We start from the raw sequence: 12,237 nt of genomic DNA, 5'->3' as shown, positions 1-12,237 counted from the left end.
TATTTTGGAATATTCTTTGAAACACTGTAAGCATAGATGACTGTGAGAAAAAATATGTGCTACTGTACTTCTGGATACTTGATGTGTGAGAATAGTGCATACACACAGAAACATTTCCTGTTTCAATCTGTAATTCCTATAAAAGTCCATACAAACATGCAACAACATGCATACACAGTGGAGAGGAGAGGAGAGGAGAGGAGAGGAGAGGAGAGGAGAGGAGAGGAGAGGAGAGGAGAGGAGAGGAGAGGAGAGGAGAGGAGAGGAGAGGAGAGGAGAGGAGAGGAGAGGAGAGGAGAGGAGAGGAGAGGAGAGGAGAGGAGAGGAGAGGAGAGGAGAGGAGAGGAGAGGAGAGGAGAGGAGAGGAGAGGAGAGGAGAGGAGAGGAGAGGAGAGGAGAGGAGAGGAGAGATCTGCACCAACAAACTTCTGAAAAGACTGGCCCAGGGCAGGGAGACCAAGCATCTATTTCCTTCTCTGTCATAGCCTAACTCCCAGCACTGCCCAGAAGCTGCACAGTTTCCTAGGGGGATGCTGTGCAACATGGGAGGAAAAGCAGCTTGCTTGCTCTCTGAGATCTTTGGGGGACAAACAGTGCCATGTACTGTGACAGCACAATACAATATTATTTCCCTCCCCATGTAATTTTTATAATTGCCTATCTGTACACAAGGGCCAGCTGCAATGATCTGGGGCTCTAACTTTATTCTAAGACTTCTGTATGGAGCATGAGAATAAAACGCTGCCTACAACCAATAGCCTATAAACACTTACACAGCTCTAAAGCCTGACATTACCATTTATATACAAATGCGAGGAACAGAGAACATTCGGGGAACACTAAAATGAAACAAAAAAGAGCAATGTTTTTAACTGCAAAATTTTCCAACATAAGTGGAATGGAGGCTCATCCAGCCTCAAGATTTGCCTGCTGCCAGCCAGCACAAGCTTCAAAGGTTACGTGAATTTAAAGAGCTTTATTTAGTAATCTTGCTCTGGATGTTTGCTCATCCTCAACCTACCATGACTCTTTACAACACTGGCAGCTTAGCATTTATAACAAGGCCAGCACTGGAAGAAACAAGGGCTAAATCTGATCAAATTGTGTGTGAAAGGCAAAAGGGTGAGACGGCAGGGGCCAGAGCAACAGTGATGTAATTTGCTAAAAAGACGACCTGTCAGAGCAACATCAATGTAAAACCACCACCCTGCTGATTCCTGCCAAGTCTCCACAGTACTAAATCCACACATTCAGATTTGAAACGGATTTCTGCCTTGAGCAACCCTCTGTAGGAGCTAGGGGAGCAGGAGCAGAACTACTCCCGGGCAGCCCTGCACAAATGCCAGCCAGGCAGACAGCTCCCTCCTTCCTGAGTCCCACCTCACTCCTGTCCCTGCTCTCAGTTGATCCTGCACCAAATGAAAGCTGTCTGGGAGCAGGTGGCACAGAGGTGGCCTCACAGCTCCAGGAGTCTGAACAAATACCAAAAGCTGCACAGTCTTTTAATATATTGATGACTGCTATGCAGAAGACAACTCTGGCAGAATAAAAATTGCCACCTCAGAAAACAACAACAACAAAAAACACTATGTAGTTGATCTCCCATTTCTAGGATTAAATAGAATAATAAACTAAATTAATTTCAGAGCAGAAGCAGTATTGCTTTAATTTGAATGCAGTCCTCACTATCATTATAAGGGGAATCACAGGCTTAAAGTTAATCAGCAGCACTTTTCAGCCACATTAGATATCCACACTAAACAGAAACAGCTGAAAATGCGCAGTAGGTAGTTTTGGCTATAGCAGTCAAAGCTTGGTGGCTTTCCACTGCAATTGGAATAACTATCAATCATAAGAAACTCTATTGAATACCTCAGAGTCTAATATAAGGGGTTCATTGTCATACACAGGCTCCTGTTGCCTTTGTCAACACTTGTGCAAGGCTCCTGAGCTACCACAGCCTGTCAAGAAAATGGTGGGCTCCAGAAGGTGCAACTAGCAGGTGTGCATTGGGATGGAAAAGCAGAGCATGAAGCCCCAGCTTTTGCTACCAAACACTGCATGTCTGACTCCCGGACATGGGTACTGGAGCCATACAAGAGAGCAGTCCAGAGACAGCAGACATTGGAAAGGTTTACACATACTGCTTTCTGCTGGGATGTGGCCACATCTTCTAAATGGCCCAATGCATCTACTCAGCTTAGACAGTAAGCACCAAGTCAAACAGAGAGCTAAGCATGGTTTGGGAAATCAGTTTTTGCCTGAGTTTCATAGACAACCCAGTCATGTCTTCCAGTATATGAAATCTACTGCTGTAGTACACACAACCATGGTGAAAACTCACTGCATATATCATCCTATAGATTATTAAACCCACTATGTTCCTCTGTGGAATAACACAGCTTTGTTTCACTCATCATCTGTGACTGCCCAAGTATTATTAATTAATATTATTTTTTAAGAAAATAAATTTTAAGCCTCAGTGTTTTCCCCATCTGCATGCTATGTATTCTACGACCCATGAACTCTAAGATGTTGTTTGAATAAGATATTTCATTAGGAAGCACCACTGTGGTGTTCATTCCCTTCTTTATTACTTCTAGAAAGAGAATATGAAATTAGTTTCATTGGATTGCCATCGCCACTTGCCTTGACCCATTTTTACTAAGGATCTGTGTTCTACTGTTTTGTATTTCATTGTCATTTCTAAAATATTTGTTCCCTTCCATCCCTCACAAAATGACAAAATTAGTCTTTCATTTACTTCTGCGGTGTGTTATTTTCCGCATATTTAAAGAAAGACCACAATGTTTGCAGTGAACACACAATACAAAAGACCTATCCTGCAGCTTTCTGCTATGCCTTCTTTTATTTACTAATGTTCCCTCATGATTTATGATCTGAACTATTATGAATTGCCAGATTTGTCTAAATCAAAGCTCCTGAGGGAAAAAAAAAAAAAAGGTGGAGGGATGTCATTTTTAAAGAGTTTCAAAAGTAACAGAGTATCAGAAAGTATGGAAAAACCATTCCTGTTTCTTTAAAGTCAACATTTGATTCCTTTTAAACCAATACATACCTACGAGCTTCTATCTGATGGCTTATGCAGCAAATGAAATGCAAGGTTTCCCTGCTTTCTGAATAGTAGGTACTTTAAGACATGGGGTCTCATTACTCCGGAAAACTGGCTTATCCACCTTAACACTCCAGAGACAACATCTTGATTCATCATTTTCCAAGCTGAGTCAGGTTTTTCTGTCCCAGCAATTAACAATGAATTAGCACTATATTAAAGTGCCAGGCAAGATGGTTATTATCTGGGGTGGTCACCTTGGACACAGCAGACGAGTACTGGGAGAAGGGAGGGAAATTAGATTTACTGTGTCCCAGCATGTCTGTAACAAACACCAAAATCCCTTGGCTAGCAGCAGGAAGGGGTCTGTAGGCACCTCGCAGTGCTAACACACCAGAAAGGTTCAATGCCAGCAAATAGCCTGGAAACAGTGGGATTTAGCAAGGGATGGAAAGTACAACAGGGTAACTAACCCTTGCCTTTGCAGGAAACTAAACACAGAAATGTGAGGACTGCTTGCTGCAAAGGAACTGCTTTACACGCAGTCTGTCTGGCAGAGCTGCATATGAAGAGCCAGGCCAGATAGAAGTTTCAGCCAGGATCCCACATGTGATGGTGGGAACAGGACGAAAAATATAAAAATGCTTTCCAGAATACCCTCCCATCCTCTAGAAACCCACAACTTGAGCATTCTGTAAATCAAAGGTGGACTCCTCGTGGTATTGAGCTAGGCACAAGCTTGCAGGTCTCCTTAGTCCCATAGCAGCACTTGGTGATTACAACACACGGAACAGAACAGGAAAGAGAAACAGCTATTTAGTGCACACCTGAATGTCCTTAAAAGCCAAGTGCATGGCTGTGGAGAGCTACGCCTGTGTGCACAGCAACATGTAGGTGTAGGCTGGATGCTTTGCAACCGGCATGCGAAGGAAAATCCGTGCCCCAGCACATCCACATGGTCACACCCGATGCTGCCAGCAAATACAGCCATGTCACAGAGCTCCACAGGGCTCAGCTTTTATGACTCTTCAGCACAATAACAAATAAATCAAGTGTGCAGGGAAGAATTCCTTGTGCACTGAGCTTCCACTATAGATATTTTTCATTTCAGAAACAGGAAAATATTTAATTAAATGGCTTAATATATGGCTGACAGGAAAAATCTAATGGAAGACAAAAAAATATATATATGTTTCTTTGTAAAGCACCAAGCCTAAAACTAAACAGGGCAAGCGATACAGAGCAGAGGGAAAGAACCTGCCACAACAGAAACAACAATCCTTTAAACACCAAGATCCACGTTCAGTCCAGCTGATCTTCTGCAGCAGTACAATAACTGCCCTGCTGCACACACCTTGCCTCTACAGTACAGAAACCATTCCCGGCTTTGGGGTGATTCCCTCACTGAAGGTATACCCAAGCCCAAAATCAACACATGAACTACACAAAGTTCATCACAATGAAATATTTGCCATTTCCAAGAGCCTGTATCTGGAAAAGTCTGGAGTTGATCTACTTGATATCTTTAGCCTGGCTATGCCTCTTTTGATGATAGCTGGGAGTTTCTTCCAAGCCCTTCAGCCTGACAGAGGGATGTTCCCAGCTTAGAGAGGGCTCAGTTGGGGTGGCAGGGAGCTCTGGCAGCAGCATGAGGCAGCCTGATTTCAGGCTCTCCCAGTCTCACAGTTTGAGAAGCACAAGATTCAAGCATCAGGTTCAAATTACGGCACACATGCCAAAACCTTCAGAACAGAGAGAAAGAAGAGGGTGGGCAGAGAGAGAAAGCAGAGGTAAGAGACTTCTGCCTGCTTCAGAAGTACAGCACTACATCTGCTCTTATTTACGGTGCTGCTACTCAGGGCTTCTTCAAAGGATTGTCATCTTGACATCAAGGCTGCAGGTAAGGGCTTCATTTACAGTGCATTTTTCACTAGCAAAGTCTGCAAAGCGAAGTAGGTCAGTGACTGCAGCTCTTGGATGTTTCCATCCCCTGCTAAAATGCAGCCAGGCACCACAGCAGACGTTCTGCACCCGCCACTGCTTTGAGAAGGAAATTAGAGTTGCTTTCCCACTTGACACTACAGAGGGAATTTTAGACAGGCAGAATGTAATTACTCAGCCTGGAGTTTGGCCAGGAGTTGAGCCCAAGACCCCCTACTCTTATGCAAAGTGTCACAAAATCTCCAGTGACTCTAAGTGTGAGGACCTCAGCTTTACGTCTCTTGCTGCTGTCATTGATTCTTCATGGCTAATTACCTAATAGTGACCCTTGCACCAAAGCCAAAAAACAAACCTTGCTGCCCGAAACAGTCCAAGTCCCAGAGACTGAAAACTACACAAAAGTTGCTTGGTGCGGGGTATCATTTGACAGTAGGGAGCAGGTGGAGAGCAAGCCTCCTGTGTCTTGCACTGGTAGCATGCCTTGCAGAAGCCTACTGGGCTTTTGGATGGGCAAACATAGCTCTAAAATGCAGCACCCCCCAAAACACAAGCCTACTGTATCAACTGTATATCAGGGTCTCTAGAGTTTTGCTGTATGTAGTTGCCAGCTGGTTCCATTTATTTTTCTTCATTTTTCATATTTTGACTGTAATAAATAATTAATCCATGGCTTTGTAACTTGCTGACAAATACAAATGCATCACATTCCAACGCAGTGTAATGTGTCACTCAGAAGAGCCGACCTGCACTGCACAGAAAAGTGATGTGCAGAAGACTTTGGAAAGTAGGCTAATCATCAAGGTCACCAACAAGAGCTCAAGGAAACTTTTTCTTCAAACTGTCCCTTAGAGGATAATCCTACTTGGTGTGGGCACCAGAACTGGGTTAATTTGTTCAAAATCTACACAAATCTAGTCATCTTCCCACATGTTAGCTCAACCCTTTACCCTTTTGTAGCTCCTTGCCTCCAAGATCTCACAAACTTTTGGGAACATAGAAGCCAAAACTTGCAACATTAATTACTTAACAACACTTCGTCTATTTTACCACTCTGATGATCTGAACCCCAAGAACCACATTTTTTTTCTTCCAGGCAAAGACAGAATGCAGAGCAAGGAGGAAGTCAGTAGCAGAAGAGACAAAGGAGACTGAACGAGGCAATAATTAATCTGGGTGAGAAAAAAATGTTTCAGAAGGGGCACGGCTACAAGACAGAACCCCCCCACCACCACCACCTTTGGAAAAAGGTGATTAGATTGTTGGCAGCAGTACTAGCAGCAGCAGAACAAGAGCAGAGACAAAGAATAGAGGCTGAATGCCAAGGTTCACAGCAAGAGTAACAAAGCAGTGCAAGCTGTGATCAAACAACAATGTGGAGAGTGAAGGTGGGAGAAGGAACTGTGAGATTATCGGAGAGAAACACAGTATGGATGACTGAGAATGGCCATGCAATGGGATCAGGCAAGTGGCACTGAGGCACAGTGACAATTCAAGAGGATGTTGTGCCACAGAAGGTGTCGCCTCAGATTTGTGGATTGAACAAACATATCCCCTCTCAGTTGTCCAACCTCTGCCCCTGGAGTTCTCTTGAGCTTCATGAACTGTCACACATTCATCCTCCCTCCATCCATCCTCCCTCCTCACTGTTGTCATTTATCAACCTTTTGTCCTCCTTCCACAGTAGCTGTTCTGTATGTAATGCCAAATCTGTGCTCTTCCGTAACACTACCTTACTTTCTGCCCCATTCTCTGAAGTACCACCAAAGAATACTGGTAACCTAAATAATAGCTACATAAAACAAGCAGAAGAATAAAAAGCTTCTTCATAACTTGTAGCCACCATGCTGCTCCCAGAGCCAGCCCAAACAACCATCAACCTCTCTAGAAGGTTCCTCCCACTACTGGCCTGGTCCCTTCCTCTACTGTGTGCTGGTCTCACTTACTGCGTGACACTTGCCATCAGCTGGAAGACCTTTGAGGTAGAATAGCACTGTTCATTTTAGTTAATTTTTAAAACAACGCCTAACAGAGAGACTTCAGATTAAGAGCTACTCCAGTGTTTGGTGCCTTGACCAAAGTACAAGTAACACTTCACAATCTCTCTTCCCACCATGAAACCAGTAAACGTTTTAAATTACGGGATCACAAAAAATGCAGAGTGAAGAAAGGATCTCTTAAGTTTCCAAGACCAGCTCTCACTTCAGACCAGTCCTGAGCCTCTCTTGACCACCATGACATGTTCAGTTTTGTGATATCCCTCAGTAGTTATTAGGGATGTGCATACAGCTGATACAGAAACTAGAGGAAATATGGCTGCTGTTGCCTGTTGGTCACAGTCAGAAAGCAGGCATTGGGGTGCTCATGTTCTGTGAGAAGGAACAGCTGATGAAACCCCACTCCTATTCTCCCTAACCGCACACTTCTCATGGTATTGCTGAGGAACATATTTGTACTCCTCCAAATGTTGGCAGCTTTAGGCAACTAAATTGTTTCAACCACAACACAACTACTGACACTAAGAGAGCTCCAAAATATCGCTACCACTGACCTTAATGTTGTTGCTGGCATAGACTGTCACATGTCCTTTCTTGAGCCACCAACATGACCATGCACACACTCTCAACACACATGCTGCAACGTACACACAGTGAGCTCAGGACGTGAGAACTGTGGCTTGCATGCAGTCCTACAGACAGATGAAAATCAGCATGTCCTAACTCGCACATCAGAGGGAAGCTGGAAAGAGTTGCTTCTCTCTACTCCTGACAGCTGTTACCCACAAAAACTCCTTGAGAGGATGTTAGCACTCTGACCTGCACAGGCTCAGGAGTGAGCTGGACAACATGCTGCATACGCTCGCTGTGGTGATGTCTGGACTCCTCCTCATAGATCACATCCCTCTCATGCTGAGGAAGGTTCAAGAAGCGGCGAATGGTGCAGAGGTTCTCCCAGAGGGTGCGGTTTTCTGGACTTGGGTTTTCTTTCCAGCGAAGTAGCTCACAGAGCCAGCCCTGCAACAGGAGGGTCAGCAGAGTTAATTCACTGAGGAACCAGATGTGAGTGAAACCTCAGCTAGCCTTAAAGCTCTGTGCTGCAAGTTTTACTGTTCATCTCACACAGAAACCTCCCCTATCCTCAGCTGCCCTTTGGTCTTAACAAATGCAGGATATATTAAACTTTCTACAATGTAAAGAAACATTCAAAGAAACAACCAGCAGAGTTTAACAGGAACTGGGAAGCACAGTATCTTGCCTGCTGTTGTAATATCACCTCACATACAGAATGCTCGAATATCTTTTTTTTTTTTTTTTTTCCCTATAAAACCCAGAGTTGAAATAAAGGTGCATCTCTACTTCTTCCATTTCAGAGTCCCTTTATGTCATCATCTGAGCATGAGCATGGGAGATGTAACCTCTAACACTTGGCTAACAATCCTCATGCAAAGGTTTGCAGCTGCAGGACCAGGAATTCAACCACCACTGAAAGTGTTTGAAAGAAGACATTATCAAGTAAAGCCCTTTGATCCACTGTTGCTATATGTGACTCCCCCACCTCTGAGCCCCACTAAAACTTGACAGCTTTAAATAATCAAATAATGGCCACTAAATATAGAAGATTCAGCCTCACAGGAAGGGAATCCTCTAGTATTAACAGGAAAGAAGCAAACAGGGCTCTTCAGAAGTTACTATATAAATCCAGAGAGACATTATGTGGAGGTAATTCTAAAGCCAGCTACCAATCCTAATAACTGAGCTTAATCCTGCTACATTACTTTATAGTTAACTTGAAATGCCATCAAAAAGTTAACACTGTACTCTCCAGAGGGGCTGAGAGCTCAGATCACTGCAGGAGGAAGCACCAGCACTTCAGGAAAAGGAAACCATCCTAAAAACAAAGCCAGGCAGAGAGCAAAATGGCAGCAGAAATAAGATGAGAACAGCCCACATGTGTGTGGAGGTGACCTGGGCTCCCCAGCAGTTACCCAGGGACAGGGGCTGTTGCTGCACCTGCGAGGGGGACGCAGCCAGCCCATCCTGCCTGCCAGCAGCCAGTGCTGCTTGGAGCTGGGGACAGCAATCCCTCTCCTGTGCCTGTGTGCAAGGAGACGCAATGCAAATGACAGAAAACGAGAAGATAATGCCGAGGATGCTGTCAACGCGCCTTACTGACTCCTGTCAAAATATTTTACCTAGTAGCTCTATAACCTATCATTTTCGAGCTGCAACTCAGCATTTTGACACCATTTTGACAGGCACCTTACAATACCTAAAAGATAACTTGATCAATGTTAAAATTGTACAGTACAAGAAGTAGCCAAAACTGTGTTTTTCCAAACACTGATGAGAGCAAGCTGAACAGACAGGTTCGTTACAGGCTCATGCGGTGTTTTTTCAGTACTGCTTTTTTGTATCACAACTTGTAAGCCATTGACAACTTCTAACATGCACTATAAGCCCCATATATAATATCATAAGCCGTTGTTTGTCTCACTCTCCACTGTGTCTTCTGACCACCCCCCCAAAAAAGGCAAGATTTGATTATCTCCGCTGCATCAGCCAAGACAGCAACACCAGCTGTTCTCATTGTGCAGCCTCTTCCTCGCGGCCTACATGTTAATAACCTGATCATTCCATTTTCTCCTTCAACTGCCGGCTGCAACACAGCGAAGAGACAAAAACCCAGGCCCATCTGCAGCAGCTGTAGGCACTGAACTGTGAAGCCACTAGGGATTTATAAACTAATCTGTAACACAACACTGCCTTGTTTTTACAAGTGAGAGGCCACATTTGTGCAGACCTGATCTTTTCTTGCAATAAACTAGGAGGGCTGGGGGGATGGGGGGACAAGGATGAAAACAAGATATCTAATCATTTACTTAGGGAAAAAAATCTATATTTTTCAAAGTATTTTGACTGGTATTTGGGTAATCTCTCAGCCAGGTGATGTCCGCAATTTAATTTGGTTTGACCATATCCCTTGCCCTCAGTTCTCCTCAATCCCCTTTCTCCACTCAGAAATTCCCCAAAACTTTCTTTTAGAGAAGACAGGAAAAACCTCCCAGCTCCACTGTATGTTCTCAGGGGGTTCTCCATACAAAGGAAAAAAAATTTGAGATGGAAAATAAAACATCTGTGGAAAAAACAAGCTCCTGTTTCTCCCTGCTTTTCAGTGATCTGAGGAAGTCTCCAACCAAACCCTTTCAGACGTTTCAAGCAGGTATGTTTAACATCTCCCAAGGGATGCCACAGCATGGAGACCAATCATTTAACAGCAAATAGAAACAACACCCCGCATCTGGTGGAGCTGAGCCCAGTGCAGGGCAGGCCTGTGGGAGGACAGCTCCGGGTCTCTCCCGAGGGCTAAGGGGCACCTGGCTCTGGCAGAGCCCGGGGACAGTTCGGCCGGGCCACCTCTGCTTCCCAAAGCTGGCCCAGCTAGCCCAACAGCGACGGCTGCATTTTGATTTATCTGTCCCGTTATAATCAGCGCTCATTACAATCACTTAGAGAAACACTACAGGCCTCATTATGGACTACGCACTCGCTGCCATTAGTCTTTAAGAAGGGTAGTGCTCAATTTGCCTGGCAACATGCGAGGTCCTGACCTTGGAGCTATTAGGGAAAAGATTAGACTGTAGTGTGACCATGTGTGCAGACATGAGCAAACCAAATTAATTTCTGGCAAAGGGAGGCACCAGGCAAAGACCCTGTCATCCTGAGGACACCTGAGAACTTCTCAATTCCCCAAAGGAGATAGGCTAATGGCACGTTTAAAGGAGCCTGGTTCTGAAGGTGAAGCACATCCACGGTATTTAGAGAGATATTAATCCAGTTTCCCTACAAAGTATTTGCTTGGCTGATCAGATTAAGGGATCTAGCCTTCAACAGCACACCCCCACCACAGCAGGCCCCAAGAAATCTGTGATACTTCACAGCCTCAGACATATTGCACCATGTGTACCCAGCTGCTACAATAATTAGCTTATGAATGTATCAGCTGGTTCTGTGATTTTTATAAATAATAACTAACCTACAGAGCAGAAAGATTTTCATGAGCCTAATATTAGCAAGAAATTGCAAGGTGCGCCTAACTCTGAATTGTCATTGTGCTAAATGCCCTGTCTCCTCTCACATTTTGTGTGACTGGATCTCCCCCAATACCATTTATAAACATTTATTTTTGAATCAGCAATGGCAATGTATTTGTGGCAGCTTTCTTCACAACAGCTATCATTCACTCACCCCCACACATACACACGCGTGCCCACTGTGTGCATGTGTACACTTATCTGCATCAAATCTGACCTTTCACTGCTCTTTTCCTACCCTTCCCTTTATTTATTCGAGCACCCATTCTCTCACCCATCCATTCGAGACCCTATCTACTCATGTACAGGGGTACTTACTAGGCAATAGCTAGGGCTAGTGTGCGAGAAAATACAGCACTGCAGCTTACTCACACATTCTTTATGACTGCAAGTAACTGTCTTCCCCATGTACAGATGAAAAGTCTGCATTGGATTTTTTAAATTATTTATTTAAATAATCTTAGCATGCCATCCAAGAAAGTTTTACAGTACCAGGCAAAAAAAAAAAAAAAAAAGTGTAAATGTCAAATAAAACAGTGACAGATGACAGTATTCTCTATTGAATAGCACCGTTTCTTCGTGCATGTTCAATGAGAACTCATGAATTATTAATACGCAAATCTCCTTTTTCTGTTAAAAAAATCAACTTAGGGTTTTTTGGTTGCATTTTTTTTTCTTTTATTTATTTCTTTGGGTCTGTGTATGTTACACAGAGCTTTCCAGGAGAATTATTTTGTTTAAGAAATGCTAACATACAGAAATTCTTGGAGCTACAGCCATTCACAGTGCATTTTCACCTATAGCTGCATTTATTGGCACAAAGAAGGAAAAGTGAAGAACGACACAGTATTTTGCCACCTTTTCCCTCACTCATCCACAACATCTGAGCTAATTTCATTACAAGTAAATCCAACTTCTGTGAACATATTCTAAAAATCTAACAACATACCCTTCCCCGGAGCCATGATACCCTGTTTCTGATCCTGCCTCCCCTGCACATCGCAAGTCTCACTCCACAGCACAACCAGCCCCCTCGAATGCCACAGAGTTACCAGGAGAGTTTCAGATGTCAGCCTGAATATGGGTGGCAGAATCTGGCCCTTAATGTCGGCTTCTAAGGTTCTTAAATGGGAAT

At 43.9% G+C, this 12,237-nt stretch overlaps 1 protein-coding gene across 2 annotated transcripts in view; it reads right to left on the bottom strand.

The window, feature by feature from the left end:
- Nucleotides 1-12,237, bottom strand: part of SATB2 (SATB homeobox 2) — a 136,442-nt gene that overhangs the window by 17,584 nt on the left and 106,621 nt on the right. For both annotated transcript variants that reach the window (XM_084523961.1, XM_084523960.1), the window contains exon 10: nucleotides 7,828-8,025. In XM_084523961.1, coding sequence (XP_084380087.1) covers nucleotides 7,828-8,025 — 198 coding nt within the window. The remainder of the gene's footprint in view (nucleotides 1-7,827; nucleotides 8,026-12,237) is intronic.

The sequence above is a fragment of the Aythya ferina genome, assembly GCF_964211825.1.
Source record: "Aythya ferina genome assembly, chromosome: 6".
Taxonomy (NCBI): domain Eukaryota; kingdom Metazoa; phylum Chordata; class Aves; order Anseriformes; family Anatidae; genus Aythya; species Aythya ferina.
The sequence above is the reverse complement of the archived record's forward strand: the minus strand, read 5'-3'. Positions and strand labels throughout refer to the sequence as shown.